This window comes from Lepisma saccharinum, chromosome 7, assembly GCF_977018435.1.
Source record: "Lepisma saccharinum chromosome 7, izLepSacc3.1, whole genome shotgun sequence".
Taxonomy (NCBI): Eukaryota; Metazoa; Arthropoda; class Insecta; order Zygentoma; family Lepismatidae; genus Lepisma; species Lepisma saccharinum.
In genome coordinates this window covers 44,938,829-44,957,937 of record NC_139235.1, presented here as the reverse complement: position 1 = coordinate 44,957,937, position 19,109 = coordinate 44,938,829, and the positions used below count along the sequence as shown (strand labels likewise).

The window sequence follows — 19,109 nt, the reverse complement described above, 5'->3', positions numbered from 1 at the left end:
CAGTTTAAAGTGAGATCCAATCCACTGTGCATGGTGCCTGCAAAATTAAAAAAAAAATCTTATCCATTAAATAAATAGATTAAAACAGTTAAAAATAAAATAAAATATAAATACAAAAATATGAAAAAAAAGTCAAGAGGTACAAATTAAAGTAAGCTTGTGAATGCAGTTAATTTATATCTGTTGTAAAAAGTACAACATGTGACTGCTCACGAAAGTGAAATAAGCGTGTGTCCCGAAAGATTAATGTGCTTTTTCTGAAATATCCTGTCATGAATTTTGTTTCATAAGATATCTCTGCTTTCAGGTTATCACTGGAATGCAAATTGACAAGAAGTGACTTTCAGCAAGAACCTTACTCAGCTTCAAGCAAAAACTTCAAATTGATGTTACTTCCATTGAAATCTCTTACCATTTGCAGGGGTGGCAGTAATTTGTTTGATGACAAATGTGATCTTGTGGTTGATGTGCGAAATGAAACTAGAAAAGAATCTTTTGTTTGTTCAACATGTAACAAAATATTTGCTCGAAAGGCAAATCTTAGAGCACATGCAAAAATTCATAGTGGAGTGAAACCCTATGAGTGTACAATATGTAACAAATCATTTGCTCACAAGATAATTCTTACAGGACATTCAAGAATTCATACTGGAGAAAAGCCATATGTGTGTTCAACATGTAACAAGGCATTTGCACGCAAGGAAAATCTTAGAGTACATTCAAAAATTCATACTGGAGAGAAGCCGTATGTATGTTCAGTGTGTAACAAATCATTTGCACACAGTGATGGTCTAAGAAGACATACAAGAACTCATAGTGGAGAGAAGCCGTATGCATGTTCAGCATGTAACAAAGCATTTTTACGGCAGGAAAATCTTAGACGACATTCAGTAATTCATAGTGGAGAGAAACCCTATGTGTGTAGAACATGTAACAAATCATTTGCTTACAAGCAACGTCTTAGAGAACATTCAAGAATTCATACTGGAGAAAGGCCATATGTGTGTTCAACATGTAACAAGGCATTTGCATGCAAGGAAAATCTTAGAGTACATTCAGAATTTCATAGTGGAGAGAAACCCTAAACACACTTGCACACATACCATTCTTTTGCCAGGGTAGTTTTCTGTGAAAATGCCAACCCTCACAGCATGTTTTTTCACCGACACAATTGGGGTTCTCGCCATGACCTTGGAGGCATGAAAGCCAGATGGTTTCTGCCCTGTGTTGCCAACCTCCCGATAAGAAAGAGCTGTTTAATCTGTGAAATTCTGCTAAATGCTGATGAATTTTGCTAGGATCTAAAAAAGCAATAACAATGAATTATTATTGATAATTAGTAACAGTAATTTATTACTGATTATTTTTAGGATGCTTGTAATTTTAGGTGATGCATCTGTTTTCCGAGATGTGTTAAACATTGAAGTAGAGAAAATTTGGGATGATTTATCAACTACATAGTGGAACATGCACTTTATTTATGCCCCAAAATTTTCTACCAAGTCTTTCCATGAAATGTTCCTGTTCCTTGCGAGGTAAATGGGAGAATAAAGAAAAGATGAATAGGAGAGAGTGTGGTTGATGTCCGGATTTAAAATCTGTATGTCATTTTATTTTTAATCTCTCAAAATATCGTTCTTTGAATTTAATTTCTCCTTCCCAGAGGAGCAAGTTAGCAAATTATGTTAGATTTTCCCATTATGCAAATGCAGAGTGCTAGGTGTCAATGAAACTCAATTTGTGATAGATCTAGCATCATTATGGTTTGGTTTGGATCGCTGCCCTGCTTCAAAATAACTTCAAGCTAAATTTTATAACTTGGGTCTGTGTCCTCTCTTTCATTGCCTGAGGTGCAGGGGCCTGATTCCGACTCTCGTTGTGTCGAGGGGAGCTCCGATGCATTCGAAAATCGAAAGGTCCTTTGTCGAGCTTGCTACATGTGCTCCTTTGCCATTTAGCCCCATTGTTTCTTGGTGCACTCGATGTCTAAGTAGGATACGTCATCGATCTTATCGGTTTGTGTGCAAATGTGCTAAGTGTGTACAACATGTAAAAAATCATTTTATCACAGGTAACGTTTTGAGGACATTCAAGAATCCATACTGGACAGAGCTGTGTGGTTCATTCTATGTTAGATTGACCAATTTCGAAAATGTTTCCAGGTCATAATTGTGGATTTGGATGACACTTTCGCGGAGTCTCATTATCTTCCAAATTATGGAAAATGCAAAGCTTCTTCTTGGTTTGCAGTAGATGTGTGTGAAAAAATTAAATTTTGTAATAACATAATATGTAATTTAATATCCTTATGTGATTCTTGAATATATTAAAGTTAAAATGTTGTTAAATTGATGAATATTATAGTGGAATACGTACCCACTAATACATATTATTCAATATTTTTGAATAACTTTTAATTATTAAAATTTTGAAGTATCAGTATTGGTATTGGTGGGAATTGGTGATCAGCATCTATGTCAGTTCTACAGGGTGTCTACCTGTCAAGAATGTAAACAAAAAGTCAGGAAATCAACAGGTAGGGCAAGATAGTCAAGAAATTATGCTTGTCAAGAATTTGTGCTATTTTTTTTTCCAGTATAGTGAATTTACTTTGTTATACAGGGTGTATAGCGCAAGCTGACACACTTCAAAGTCCACGATAATAGAAGAAAAAAGTCTCAGTAAACATGAGTCTGCAAACGAGCCATTTTTGAGATAATTCCAAATGTGTTTTTGGAAGCCGTCACTGATTGCATTTTGTAAACACAGAGTGCTTTACTCCTTGCACGTTCCGAGGTTTGCTCTTTTCCCAAGAGGTGGTTTTGTAATGAAACAGGATGGATACAATCAGTACACAGTCTAATCATACTGTGGGAGTCACATCAGTTGTGCTGTACTGCATAGTTAAAATGGAACCTTACAGTAACGAAGAGTACATTTTACCAACTAGGACAACGTTTACAAACAATGAAGTCAGTGGCAGCTTGTAACCATACATTTGCAATTATCTCAAACGGCTTGCTTCCAGACTTGACTTGTTTGCTTCTAGTATTGCGTACTTTCAACTGTGTCAGTTTGTGCTATTACTTACGATACACCCTGTATACTTCTACTGGGATTTGATAAAATTGAATATTTGGAAATTAAAATTGTATTGAGTGGCCGCGGTGGCTCAGTCGGTAACATGTCTGACTACCATGCTCAAGGTCCCGGGTTCGATCCCCGGCCGGTTCGAATCCAGGAACTTTTCTAACGTTTGAAGTGGCCCCGGTGCCCACCCAGCGTCGAATGACATGGGTACCTGGTGGAAACCCTGGGGGGTAAAGGTGGTCAGGGGCGTGATGCTGATCACATCACCCCCACTCACGACCGGATGAAGAAAATGTGGGGCGTTACTCCCACACCCCCTATACGCCTTCATGTGGTGCTAAGCACAGGGGAGTACTTTACCTTTTTGAGTTGTGGTTAAGATTTGTTTATTTTGTTTTTTAATTATTACATACTTGCATGCATAAAGTTTTGTAAAAATATCAAATAAAGTAATGTAGCTATTCTCTATCCAAGATGAAGTCTGATGCATTATTTTTTACATGGATTAAAGCAAGTCTAAATTTCTTGTTAAAGTACAGCTTCAGTTTTTATCTTACCTGTCCTGTGGTAGGGATCTTTCATTGAATAAGAATATACATTTTTTTTTATTTCCAACTATACCTAAGTAGTGGGTAATTAAATAAATGTTAAGAGAAAGTGTGGGAAGTCAAGAAATTGGATAGAAAGGTCATGAAAAAGTCATGAATTTTGTTTTTGTTATTTCTTAGACACCCTCTTCCAGTTGGTATCAGCTCAGCTTTAAATAAATCCAAAATTTGCCTTAAGAAGCATTCATATCCAACTGAAAATCCACCCAGGAAAGTGGTATTATACAGAGTGTCCGAAAAGTCACGCAACCCGGTGTTTGCGACCGTATAACGGAATAGCGAAACGGAATTAGAAGAAACGCTTTCTGCCAAGAGAATGCCCTGTATATTGGGAAAATTTAGAGAGACAGACATATGTAAGAACATGCATGTTTTAATAACAAATAAGCAAAGTGTTGCCAAAGGCGGAAAAAAAATATTTGCAAATCGTGTATATTGATGCACAGAACTCACTGAGGTAAATTATTGCAACATTTCACAATACCAACGAACAATTTGGATGGCCATCTAATGAATTTGACAGAAAAAGAACTTTGGCGAAGTTTCAAAAACATTGCAGAAGGGAATAAATGGGCTGTTCCAAAAATCGATGTTTTCACAATATTACGAGGGACACTGGCAACACTGTTGGTGTCACGTGTCACTAACAGACGTGTTTCACCTCAGGCTGTCACACTAAGTCACTTTTAACGACAAAAGGAGAAAGTTGGTTATTCTCGAACATATGCAATAAATTACATACACCTTGCAACCCTGAAATGTGGGTATCACTACAAATTAAAGCAAATGTTTGAAGTGTCCACCATTTTCTTGGATACATAAGTTGGTTCGCTTGATCATGTTCTCAGATACCTTCCTGAGGGTTGCAGCATCGATATTATTAATTTCCTGTGTAATGTTTCGTTTCAGCTCCTCTAATGTTCTGGGTCCCGTTTGGTATACTTTCCCCTTTAAGTAACCCCACAGAAAAAAATCTCCAGATGTTAAATCGGGCGAGCGACTGGGCCATAAATCCTTGGATATTAGACGATCACCAAAAAATTCTCTCAGCATACGAAGAGATTCATTAGATGTATGGCAAGTTGCTCCATCTTGTTGTAGCCAAACATCACGTTCGTCTTCTTCCAGGAGAGCAACGAATTGCATTATGAGATCCCCGTACACAGCAGTATCCACTGTTGTCTCAAAGAATAACGGTCCCACAATACGACGTCGCGAATATTCCACACCATACACCGATTTTCGGAGAGTGCACGGTAGTTCATGCAATTGATGTGGGTTTTCTGTCGACCAATGCCTGGAATTTTGGCTGTTGACATACCTATCCAATTGAAACCACATTTCAGGGTTGCAAGGTGTATGTAATTTCCGTTATACGGTCGTAAACACCGGGTTGCGTGACTTTTCGGACACTCTGTAGTTTCTAGTAACCCTAATGTGTGCTCAAGAAACAGATTAGGTTGCCTCCATGTCTAGCACACAACTCATGTTACATGTTACTGAAGATACAAGAAATGAAAACATTAATGGAAAATGGTGGATATTTGAAATGGTGTACCACAAAAGGAACAGATGATATCCAAGCCTCACGACATAATCAGACGTTACCCTAATGTGCGTCAAAATTCCAACTTGTTATTCTTGCATGTTGCAGTACTATCCTGGAAGGTAGTCCTTTTTTTCTGGTGTCCAATAACATTTAACTCTCACTGTTAATGTGTGTTTCTGTGTTTGTGTGTATATGTATACAAGAATTTTCAAATTTGGAGGATACTGTAACAGGTATTGTTTGGAGCTACATGTTTTGACTGCTACATGAGCTTTGTGGCATCCCATTAGAAATTAGTAAAGTTTAAATTTGATTCTGGTTACATTTCTACTGAAAAAAGTGGAAAATTTCTCCCATGAAAAAATCCCAGTTTTTACATTAGATATTATTTTTTTTCTCCGAGAGCATCAAAAGCAAGTGCGCTGTTCTAAACAAGAATGAAACACATATTCGGCAATATGTACCATTTTGAACACTCCCTTTGAACAGCCCTTGCTTACGTGCCTGGCTGACGATGTTCAAATTTCATAAAAAAAATAATTTTTTAAACTTTTATCTTCTTCTACTTGATAAATGAAATTTAAGTTTGTAGGACCATAGGTGTGTAGTCTAGTGTGTACTGAAGATAACAAGATGTAATTTTTAACTCAAGCATTCATAGTTTCCTGCCAAAAAAACATCACGGCTCTTACATTTGGGAATATTTTTCTAAGAAAGTATCTGCAGCAAGTGTGCAATTCTTGGTATGAGAATGTAATGCATATCGGGCAATGTGCAGGTACTGTTTTGAACCCTCACTTTCTCGTGGGGCCTGATAAATTTTTAATTTTGGATGAAAATAAGATATTTTTTTTTACTTTCATCATCTATTTAGGAAATGAAGATTTTATTTTTTCAACAATAGGCATGTAGCTTTGACTACTAAAATGACGAGATATAATTTGTAGTTACCAAGATATAAAATTTTATTTAAAACCTTGGGCAATTCTAAACTTTCTCCTGAAAATGTACTCGGTGATTAAGAGTCTACATTTACTGTGCACTAGTCCCATGGAGTAACAAGTTGACACACATTACGGGAAGGTCTCATTACTCTTGGTTTGGCTGAACTTGGCTTTGATATCATCTGTCCCTGTTGTGGTACACCTTTTCAAAAATCCACCATTTTCCTGTAATTTTTCCATTCTTTTTGTATCTGCAATCACATGTAACATGAGCTGTGTGCAAGATATGGAAGCAATGTAATGTGTTTTTCTTGGGCCCACATGAGGTAACTAGGAAAGATAAGACCACTTTCCTGGGTGGATTACAGTAGTATTTTCAGGCACATAAGATATGCATGTTTTGACATATAATGTTTTAAGGCCATATTTTTGATTTTATTATTTGCTAATGTGAGCAAGCTGTGGATATTTTGATGCAATGAGATTTGTTTGGTGTGTAAATATCACCAAGCTGTGATCAATAGTTCCGAAGTTATTGGGTTCTGAAGTTAGCTTCGTTGCACATTTCTCAGATTTGGATCACATTTTCTGTTGCACACCATCTTCTTCCACAGGCTACAACTCTAAAACTCTAAAACAGTTAGAGAGTTGGCATATCTTCAAAAACATTCAAAGATTCATATTGTTGAAGAGCCTTTGACACAAGGGAGATCTTACAAAACATTCAGGAATTCATAAAGGATAGAAGCTCTATTCCTATTCAGCATTTGAGAAATATTTTTGACACAATCCAGTTCTATCAAGAAATTCAAGGATTCATGTTGGAGGCAAGCATTCTGTATTCGAGCATGTGTTTTAACATGAAATAGACAGTTTTTTAAGTGGGAAATTGTAAAAAGGAGAAGAAGGTTTTTGTAGTGGAATAGTTGGTGCAATTAACCTGTACCGCATCATCATAACACATATACCCATTCTGAATTGCTAGCAACATAAGCTCATGTGACTGCAGATAACTTTTCCAAAGTTATCTGACTGCTATAAAATATTTACAGTGTTGGCAAGTAACAGTTACTATTTAAGATCAAGTAGCTGTAATTGTAACAAGAGTTTTATCAGCAGAAGTACAGGAAAATCTCATTAATCCGAACCCTGATAAGCCGGAGACTTCAACTAATCTGGACAGGCAAAAGGAAATTAAAAAAAAGCAGAATGCAAGGTTTTAAATGTGGCTAGAAGTCAAGAACAGGAATATGGCTGCCCCATGCAGGTATCGAAGTTCAACACTCGCACCTTCGCTGTCAGATTAAACAAGATATGATTCATAAAACTGTTAATTTGGTACAGAAAAAGACTTGTTTTGTTTGGCAGAGCTTACCAATGTCCATGTAAATATTGAAATTAAGCAGCATAGTTGCTAGAAATCGCTTGGCAAGGTCGTGTGTTGGAGAATTAATGACCAGGGTATCTGATCTACCAGGCGGAACAATATCCATACAGTAATTTGGTGCAGTGGTTAGCGGCACCACCTTGGAGAGCATGTTGTGTTTTGTAATACAAGTTCAAGTCCTGGTCACGGATTTTTTTTTTTCTTTTCAAATATTTATTACGTGTGTTGCCTTCAATTCATGTTTTATTGTTGAATGATCTGCTTGGAGAAATATTACAGTAAATTATTTTAAAATTATTTTTACTTGTACCTTCATATTTTTAGAAGCTTACAAAGCATGCTTACTATTAACATGTTATTTTTTTGCTCAACAGACATGCGGAGAGAGGTACAATGCATGCAGTCAAATGTACAATATTTACATATTAATAGTGTTTATATCAACAGACAGGTATTATTAATGTTTCGATTTTCGAGTTCTTCATGCTTCTTCTACAAGAAAGTATCTATGCTTGTGCCTCATAACAGCATTTCCAACACGTTGAATTGACCTTTATTAGAAGAAAACCAAATTTGTAGTGCTGGCTTTCGTTAATTTATTTCGTAAGCATACAGGATGGATACGCAACGCAGCCATTGTTCCAATTATTTCCCAATCCCAATGCAATAACATGCTTTCGAGCATGGCGCTCTTGTAGTTCTATATTTAACGCCAGGCTGTGTTCCAGTCAACGCTGTTTGAAACTATACTAACAGATGGCGTGCAGATCGATTTCCTGTCATTTCCGTGCTTCAGAGTTGCCAACACACTGTTTTAGAGAATGAACCATGGTTTATTTAACTGGCAGTTACTTTCACATTGAAAAAACCGGTGCTGGTTAAGACTGGCTGTTATCTCCAACTGGCAGTTAGTTAACAGATTAACAGGACATTGAAAAACAGTCAACTTATCCCCCCATTAATCTGGATTAACGAGGTTTTACTGTATATTTTCAACAGTTACTTTTACAGATATAACAGTTAAATTGCTATGTAAGTGTCATAAATTATAATGCAATAATTATTGGCGATTTAGGGCTTAAAGTGAATTAAGACTCTGTTTCTGCTGTGAACATTGGACAACCATTTTATTTATTTAATACATGACCTAGGTACACAAAAGTCCATCCTTTGTTACATTAATTCTTGCAAACAATAGATAAAGAGGAATTCTTGTACTAAATTCGTCTCTTATCAGTGAGCCGTCAGGACATTATGTCCTAGGGAGAATTGAATTATCTCTTTTCCATTAAAATTTAGCTTACTCCTAACTATGGTGTTTTAACAGACTAAAAGTCATGCAGACTAGATCATTTTTATGTCATTGCGCTACAATGACAGTGTCATTCCTCTGACTAATGGTACCTCTTTGTACGCAATTAATTTCTAGGGGAAGACATGTATAACTTTAAACTAAAGGAATGATAGTGTCACTCTTACTACTATTAATTCGGCTTACACTCTGCATAGTAGCAGACATTAAATGCTCCGAAACATATATGAAACACGTGCACACTCTCTTACGTATTCCATTATTTCTGTGCATACAAGTAAAACACCTATTATTATTTCTTAACTAGAACATATAATTAACAAGCGGGTTATAGTTCAACCGACCATGCATAGCCAACAATTAGCATTTCGTTTTTTCACATATTAACATAATTCAGTTCTGAAACAATTTACTCCTTAAATAAGGTGAAATAAAATGCAATGCGACTAACTCATGTATTTTCTCAACTATCTCCTTGTCAATTTGCACTACAATTATTAGTATCAAGGCTCCCATCTTCAGGGGCAAGGAAATTTCAGTCATTTTAACTACGAGTGAGTCGACCACTTGACCTTGAGCATTTCAAAATTATATGAAATCAAATTAAATATCCTCCTTGCAATAATCTTAACAGATTACAGCTTAAAATACATAAACACAACTGGTGTTACGGTCTGTTTTTAAATGAAAAGAAAATTGAAACTTCAAATAACTTTAATTAATTAAAAAAACAAAACAATTGATTCAGCATACTCTCTGCTGTGACTCACTGAATACTTAATGGTGCAATTGAGTCTGAATCAATTAACGCTAAATTAGTATCTTTCATTGCGATAACCTTAATATTGACTTTTAGTCCTAGTTGAGAAATTAATTAATAAAAAAATGGTAAATTTTATTTCAAGGGACCCCTGTAAGTCAGAATTAAATGCCACTTTCTACCGTAGTTAAAATCCTGAGAATGACGAAAATTTCCCAGGTGGTAGTTCTGTCATAGCCGTCGAGACCTGACCAGGGTACTGGGTTCGAGTGAACTACAGCGCTACCAGGAGCGGAATGACAGGGGTTTGTCGACATGTGCCCAGGCTGGCCACATTCTGGGGACAATGAGGCTCCCTCAAGTCCGACATAGAACTTGACGGCCAATCCTTGCACCAAATTGCCAACCTGCCACGGATAACTGCGAAGAAGCTGGGGCTCAGGGTTATTCCTCGGTCACCCGTGCCTACTGAAAAAACATCTTATTTTATTTTCCTCCACATTTTAAATTGTGTTGGTGATCCACCATGACTTCAGGTTGATTAACCAATCGAGGGGTGCGGGAGTGGGGAGGAACTCTGAATTAAACCCGAGTATCAACATTAAACATCATTTACAGTTTTGACGCACATTCCATAATAAAGCCCCCCAAGAAAAAAATCCGTGGGGAACACAATTCTGATATATCATATAAATCCGGTGCAAAATTAAAATCCCAGATCTCAAATCACATAGCGATATATTTTTTAACTCATTTCCATATAAATGGATGAAAAGCCCAAGTATCGCCATCCACATTGCGATCTATTTTACAAGAAAAGCAACGTGCTAAATCCTGAATCTCCAGCACATAGCTTTCCAGCCTTTGGAACGTGGGGATCGAACCAATGGGTGTTTCTCACCCCCCACCATTGTAGCACTTGATGGTAGAGACGGCCCGAAAAGGGCCAGCTTAGCATTAATGTAAAACTCATGTTTTGATTGAAGCACATCTGACAGCAATGAGAATGGCAGATTAGGGTGTGAAAGAAGTAAACTTACCCTGCTTGGTAAACGAATAACTCTATAGCTCCAGCTGTTGCTTCTTCAGACGATTACCAACCGAAGACTTCGTATTACCCCTCTCACCTGGTTTTGTTCTATCTACTTGACCTTCGCTTACTTTGCTAAAGGTAAGCATCCTCCGTTTCCTGTGTAAAACTCCTTACTCTACAATATTCTAGGAGCAAGTCCTGAGAGGATCTTTATTCTTTAACCGGGCAGGGAATGTTATGATATTCGAGGATGGTCATTTTGACCTCACACGCCACCTCAAGCAAGATGCCGCTGTACACATTCTCCCAGGTTAAATAGTCAATTTTCAAGTATGTCCCCTTATACCTGGTCATCCAGCATTATGGATGGGTCACACGAAACAACTCTAATGGTACTGAGGGCAGCCTCACCATCTCAGGATTTCAGAGTCAAATAATGTATGTACTTTACTGTTCTCCTGGAAACCTGTAATTGGAAAGCAGGCTTGTAATTGTTGGAATGAGGCTACCTATTGAAGATGACCATTTTCTATAGAAGTTTGAGAGCCAGTGTACCTGGAGAAATGTAATCAATGCTGAACATTGTAACAATACTAATATTTTAAAATTGCTCATACTTCTGATATGCAATTAAATGAAATGAAATTAACTGTAATTAGGCATAAGTAACTATTATTTTAAGAAAGATTATAAGAATCAATTATAGCATGCAAAAACTTCTTATCCAAATGGACGATAATCATTATTTTGACTTTTAATTATAACAAGGACTGAATCATTGCTTATTATTACCAAAAAGTCAGTAAAAGAATGATCTACGTTAAAGTGAACGAAATACAACCAAATTGAATTTTGTTGCCAAGTTTCTTAGCTATTGTCCGAATGTTCTTTCAATTTATTGACATTTTCATTGGGGGGGCTTGTGTGTGTGTTTCCTCTTTTCTAATCTATCTTGCATCTTGTTTCACTTCCTTTCGCTTCGTCTCCGATGAACAATTATTTCAAGACAGTGTTTGTGTATGCATGCATTCTAATTATGCATTTCAATATTGCGAAATAATTGCGAATTAGTTTTAATCTTGTATTGCATCACATTATGTCCTTCAAGAGCAAAAATACAAGGACCATACTCCATTTTATATATTCGGTGACAGTGATACAAATTATGGATGGTAGACAATGGTGAAGAATTAAATTAGTTTTTCATAATTCAAATGCATGAATATCTGAGCATAGTGCCCCTATCATATGGCTTCTTAACTTAAAGAATTATTGTTTACTTGTTGCATGTTGATGGTCACATTTGTTTGATTACAACATTTTTACAACTGGCAAATGTATATGGATTAAAATTAAGTCTATTAGGAAAGTTTTGAAATCTGCATGCAAAAACCAATGCAATAATTGAAAAATCTTTTCGGAAGAAGAGATTATTTGCTAAGTTCTCTCTGTTGAGAAAATTAAGACAATATGGTTAGATGAAAACATGTATTGAGGTAATGAATAGTTTACATTTTGTAGAAAGCGTTTTTGGATACAAAGAATTCATCAAAGTAGATCATCGTACCCAGAAATTATCTCTTTTTCACAGATGACTTGGGGTGTATGATGTTACCTTTTCGAACACACATCTGTATTCCCAATGGTGTAGTGGTAAAATCGTTGTCTTTTAATCAAGGGGTTCTACATTAAACTGTAGTTTCAGTCTGATTAACCTATTTGTGCATAAAAGGGGACTTAAAACTGAATTCAAACTGAAACTGAAATTTCAACCTCTCTCCTGCATAGTACATCCTGGAAACTTCATTCTCGCAGGCTAACTATGTAGTCTTTGGCACCTGGAAACATATTCAAGATAATGATTTGTGAAGTTTGTGGTTTGTGTACACGTGTGCGTGTTTCTGTTCACCCCTTTGTCACTTTCATCTAATCACCATTCAACCTCACCATTAATAATGGCCACAACTTGCAGAAGAGTGATTTATAATATATCAAATCAGTCGAAACTGCCACAGTGTATTCTTCCACAAACGTAGTTTCATTAGTTCATTACACTTCGAAAGTCATGGTAAAAGTTTTAATTTCACAGTGCATCATTAATGGATCAAGGCAGCTAACTCCTTGAACAATGGTGTTATTTTCTGAAAATCTCAAATATTCCCATCTACGTATCTTCTGTTGAGATAAAATTACACGTTTGCCCTGAGTTTTCAATGTATTTTTCCTCCAGTAATGGTATGATGCTGTTGTCTTATAATGAAGGGGTCCTGGTGGAAATATGTATAATAATACTCAGTGATTCATACCTCACTTTAAATTGTAGGTCAGCCTATCTGAGCATAAAAGAGTGATTAAAAACAAACAAAAACGTTTTCTAGATATTTCGTGACATAACTTTTTCCTTACTTCATCTGTATCTACAGATTCTGTTGACATTTTCCACTAGATATGTGGTACTTCTAAAATTTAAACTATTCTTATTGTGCCTGATTATAGATCTCTGATGTCCTCGAATCAAAGCTTTCCTTCTAGCCCTTCCCTCCTATTAATTCTACGTAAGTTAATCACAAGAAAAATCACATGATTGCATAACTGATAGGAAAAAATATATATGAGGGGGAGAATTTATAAATAGGATTAACCACTAATTAACTACTCACTAATCCTGTAGCTTTCCTACATACCCACAGAACTGTTACATCAAATTATTTACCTCTGTATTGATTATTGTGTTTGTTTCTCATTAGCAGAACTAACATAAACTTGATTTTTGGATACCATATCATTATTTTAATATAACAGGTATATAAAAATTGGGATGAAACAAATAATGAGACACATCAAATTACCAATGTCCTTTCTGCTATTTCATTGTAGGCCCAAATAGACAGCTGAAACAATTTCGTGCACAACTGAAGGAAGCAATGCAAGGAAGAGGTTTTTTTTTGTTTATTAATAGATTGCTCTAACCATACCCATGACAAAGTTGAGGAAGTTGAAAGAGAAGCCTAAAATAATTTCATTTAACATAATATTTACTCTCACTTTCGTAAACTTATTCACAATATCATTTTTTTTATGTGATGACATTAAGTGAATGTTTCTAGCAAAACTTATTTCATAAGTAAAATATACATGTAGTGAACACCAGAATTCACTTCTTTATGGAATATTCACATTTAGACTGGGACAATTTTCGAAAATTCTGACTGTAGGAAGCATTTTTGAGGAAAAGCGGGCAAACAACATTTTCTGAATGTATTTGATGTGCTGATTACGAATATTTTGTTTGCCACTCTCGATTTTGGTGTTATATGCTTCAAATCGCTAAAAAACAAAATGGCGGCCATACGAAATTAGTTCCTATTAACTTTTGAAGGAGCAGAATCAAAATAGTGATCTTGGTGTCAAACATTATGTTTATGGGTATGCTGAATCCAAATATTATGTTTTGTAATCTGAAATTTTAAGCTATGTGCTCCAAATCGCTAAAAACCAAAATGGCGGCAATACGAAATGAGGTCCTAATAACTTTTGAAGGAGCAGAAAGAAAATAGTGATCTTGGTGTCAAGCATTATGTTTTTGGGCATGCTGAATCCAAATATTATGTTTTCCAATCTGAAATTTTAACCTATGTGCTCCAAATCGCTAAAAAACAAAATGGCGGCCATACGAAATGAGTTCCTATTAACTTTTGAAGGAGCAGAAAGAAAATAGTGATCTTGGTGTCAAACATTATGTTTTTGGGTATGCTGAATCCAAATATTATGTTTTCTAATTTAAATTTTAAGCTGTTTGTTCCAAATCGCTAAAATACAAAATGGCGGCTACGTGCATCCATGCAATGTTTCGTATCCATACTTTTGAACTAGGAATAAAACAGTGTAACAGTACGTTTTTAATACAGAAAAAAAGTATAGAACATTTCTGAAGTAAAGATGCAAAATAATAATATTATTCAAAACATAAGACCATATTGAAATATTAACAGTACCAGTGTATGATAAATCCGCACGTTATCCTTATTCAACCTTATTTTGCCTACAAAAATACTATAACATTTTTCTAGTCACGAATAAGTTTTGGAACGAGCTGTCCATCAACCATTTTCCATCCCAAGATAGTAGGTGGTGGTAACACAGGTTTTGGTATGACCGACTGCCTCCACACCATGGCTTGATAGTGGGCCCATTGTACATGTAACCGTAGAGCATCGGTAGTGGGGGGCAGTGCTTGTGGGGTTTTTCTTTGCTGAACAGCTTTACTCTGACTTCATCACAGCTGCTTGCATTCGGTACACCATACAACTTGCATATGAACTTCTCTGCCTTGTGTGCTGTTTCTTGTTTCAATTCGTCAACACCAAGATTTAGTAGATCATTATTATTAGTGTTAAATATTTTCCATGCTGTCTTGTTACTGATCCCAGCAATGTAGGATACTGTGTCGCATCCTGTTATGGCGTGGAATGGGATGAAAGTTTCGAAGACAGGATCCGTAAATGAAAGCTTCTGCCTGACTTCATGTACTGGAATGTATATATATTTTTTTTATGTTACTGCTCGCAACCACAATTTCGCACATCTAATCTTGTGAAATAACGCTACCAATTGCACTAATACATCTGCATCACGTGCTGAGACAACAATGTTATCAGCACCAGAATTAAGACAGTGAACTATAGTGCAGGAGGCCTTAGAAAGAGCGTTTCGTGGGCTAACAGCAGACGTCGCTCCCACACTATTGCCGATACTCTCGTGTCGTCTGCTCCTCAGCCGAACAAACAGGCCGAGGTAGCAAAAGGCAGAGGTCACTCGCCCTTCCAGAAGGGTGCAGCGAGCTAGCTGTGGCAACCGGGCTCGCTCATTCGCAGACCTGATTGGTTCTCGCAGACACACCCCCATATTGTCGTCTGCTGTAACCCCGCGAAGCGATCTTTCTAAGGCCTCCTGCACTATACACTTCGTGGTTTGCCTGCAATCCTTCAATAGACAAATCACGACTGTTTGTTCGTACGTTATCCTCCTTGTGAAATCCACCGGAAACCACAAATATTTTGTCTTCAGGAGCATTGTTGATCAAATGATTAGAGAGAAAACAGGCCAAATCTTTTTTATTCTCTGAGTTAGCAAGAAAGTCACTGAATTTGTTGGGGATTGGCACGGATCCATTTTGTATTACTCTCCTTACTAAATGAGCATGTTTCAAGCCCCTATCCCTTGTTCGAGCCTTGATTGAAGTTTCGTTATAACGATCAAAGGTGACATCAATCCTCTTAAAGCTTCTTCCCATAGAAACAACAAGGTTAAGAAATGCATCTGCCAGTTGACCAAAGTTTAAAACTCCTGCAGGCTTTCCAAGTGCAACAACTAATGCTTGACCATCTATTATAAGGCATGACGCAGACGGAATTGATATATCAGGCGGACAAATTAGATCCTTGGTCATCACATCAGCTAGAATGGCTTTGTTTCCTGTTCTCAGACTTCCGTTTGTGTTGGCAATGAAGATTGGAATTGGCATTAGTTCATGACACAAAATGCGATTTAGATCCAGATTACGACCTGCCTCATAGGCAGCTACGAGGCGCTGGAGAATATTCCTGGCAGTTTTCAAAATGTTTTCCTTGCCACTTACTACCAATTTAACTTCATAGAGGGACTTAAAGGTCTTTGCATTTGACTTATGTAGAGGATCACTTAACTCGCCTTGTGTGTGACTTTTACCAGGGGCCATCATCCTTTCCTTCACGAAGGTGTCTAGCTTTACCTGGCCCAGTGTTTCAGCTTTGCGGAGAGTATCTTGAATATCTGAAGTAGCTAAATCCTTTGTTTGTGGCAATGTTCTGAAGGAACTGATAAGAAACATCTTAAGATGATGGCTCACAGGTGCAGGTCTTTTCAAATTTATAAGTGGATCCATGGTTTCTATCATTCTGAAATAAAGTAAAAAAAGAAAAAAATGTATCATAGGTTTAGTCATTTTTGTGGTTCTTTTGTTTAAAATAGAGGAAAAAAACTACAACAATTTTCAAACATGTCAGATTAGAAAACATAATATTCGGATTCAGCATACCCAAAAACATAATGTTTGACACCAAGATCACTATTTTCTTTCTCCTCCCTCAAAAGTTATTTGGAGCTCATTTCGTATAGCCGCCATTTTGTTTTTTAGCGATTTGGAGCACATAGCTTAAAATTTCAGATTGAAAAACATAATATTTGGATTCAGCATGCACAAAAACATAATGTTTGACACCAAGATCACTATTTTCTTTCTGCTCCCTCAAAAGTTATTTGGAGCTCATTTCGTATGGCCGCCATTTTGTTTTTTAGCGATTTGGAGCACATAGCTTAAAATTTCAGATTGGAAAATATAATGTTTGGATTCAGCATGCCCAAAACATAATGTTTGACACCAAGATCACTATTTTCTTTCTGCTCCTTCAAAAGTTATTAGGACCTAATTTCGTATTGCCGCCATTTTGTTTTTTAGCGATTTGGAGCAAATAGCTTCAAATTTCAGATTACAAAACATAATATTTGGATTCAGCATACCCAAAAAACATAATGTTTGACACCAAGATCACTATTTTGTTTCTGTACCTTCAAAAGTTATTTGGAGATCATTTCGTATGGCCGCCATTTTGTTTTTTAGCGATTTGAAGCACATAACATCAAAATCGAGAGTGGCAAACAAAATATTCGGAATCAGCTCATCAATTACATTCAGAAAATGTTGTTTGCCTGCTTTTCCTCAAAAATGCTTCCTACACTTTTTACAGCCACATTACTGAGGATTTGCACCAGGCTAATTTCCCCAAGTGCATATATTTATTGAATTTGATTGGGTATCACTGTTTTAGAATTTCACAAACATTATTTTTGCATGAAAATGTGCATTCATCATTATTGCACCGTTTTGTATTGAGATCTCAAATAATTGTGTTATACTTACTACTATCAGATTAAAGATTATGGATACTCGAGTTTCAACTCCAATTTAAAGTTAGCCAGTAGACCTGCATAGAAATAAGTTACATCAAAATTTAGCCTCTTCATATCTGTGTTAATGTTTGGTAATCATTTTTTTTAGTATACTTCCCAATTTTTGTCGTGAGGACAAAACAGTGGCGTTTTTTTGTGTGTGTTTTCCAAATGACCGCTTTCTTTGAAATCCCATGATTAAAAGAAAATTATCCTGACCATGATGCAATTTTAAAATACAGTGTGTCCGAGAAAAAATATACCAATAAAGAATTTAAATAACTCAACAATCGTTAACGATAGAAATGTCAAATAATGTTTATTTGGAAGAGGGAAGAAAGGATTTTTTTTACCACCACAAGGGAAAAAATCGTAACATAATTAAGCGCATGCACGGCTTTGTTCGTGAGTGTACAATGGTGCCGTTTACTGTTCAGCAGAAAGTTGAGTGCTGCTTTTGGTTTGCAGAATTGAAGTCTCCTGTAACGGTACATAGAAGATTCCAGCAACAATATGGACAGGAAGCACCAGAACGTCATTACATTGTTAAATGGCATAAACAATTGCTGGAAACAGGGCCTTTGTTGAGGAAGAAAGGTAGTGGTCGGAAGCGTGTGAGCGAGGATAAAGTGGTTGCAGTTCAGGAAGCTTTCCAGAAAAGCCCGCGTAAATCTGTGAGACGTGCTAGTTCTCAACTTCAAATTCAACGTTCTACTGTGCATGATATCGTACATCAAAGGTTAAGGCTTAGAGCCTACAAGTTACAGCTTGTTCAGAAACTAAAGTAGTAGTAGTCAAAATGTATGTTTGACTGCAACCCTGATTTTTCGACCCCTCAGAAAATCGCATCGAAACCTCAAAATCTCACTTTCTCTCCACGTTCCGCGCCTCATTTATTGCGCTGACGATGTTTCACGACGCAGAAAAGCCGTGATGAGTAAATTCACTTTCTCATCCTTGAAGGATGAATGCACCTTATCGTAATTTTTTTCCAAGTCCGGGACCAAATGTTTATATATATATCGTGACCTTTGTAAACCTCTCTCTCTCGGGGGGGAACGATGTGCCACACACACACACGCGCCTCTCATTATTTTTTCCGTATTGTGACGCAAGCAAACAAACAAATAATAATAATAATTGTTTTTTTTTTTAAGGATCCCCTGGCCCCTATATAACCTCGCCAGGGGTGCGTGGTGCCCAACCAAAAAAAAAAAAAGTAAAAGGTTCTCTAACGGCTGCGGTTATAGATTACCACACCTCTATAGAGTTTCACGTGTTTGTTTTTTTCTCAAAGATCCTATGGGACACCTCTGTTTGTCAAAAATTCGAGATATTTGCAATTTAAGATTTTTTTAAACGCTGTGGACTTGGAAAATTTTTGATTGATGAAAAAATTGGTTCCATGATGACATATGTTTATTTTGGTATGGGTGGAC

General features: G+C 36.5%; 1 protein-coding gene across 4 annotated transcripts in view; it reads left to right on the top strand.

Annotated features, from left to right (window-relative positions):
• Window positions 1-19,109, top strand: part of LOC145989836 (uncharacterized) — a 159,089-nt gene that overhangs the window by 79,561 nt on the left and 60,419 nt on the right. The window contains exon 3 of one of the 4 annotated variants that reach the window (XM_083125238.1): window positions 13,561-13,620. The exons of 2 other annotated variants lie outside the window; for them this stretch is intronic. In XM_083125238.1, coding sequence (XP_082981364.1) covers window positions 13,561-13,570 — 10 coding nt within the window. In that variant the 3' untranslated portion in view covers window positions 13,571-13,620. Of the gene's footprint in view, window positions 1-307; window positions 2,373-13,560; window positions 13,621-19,109 lie in introns of those variants that run through there. One more of the 4 variants, XM_083125237.1, reaches the window with a different exon arrangement.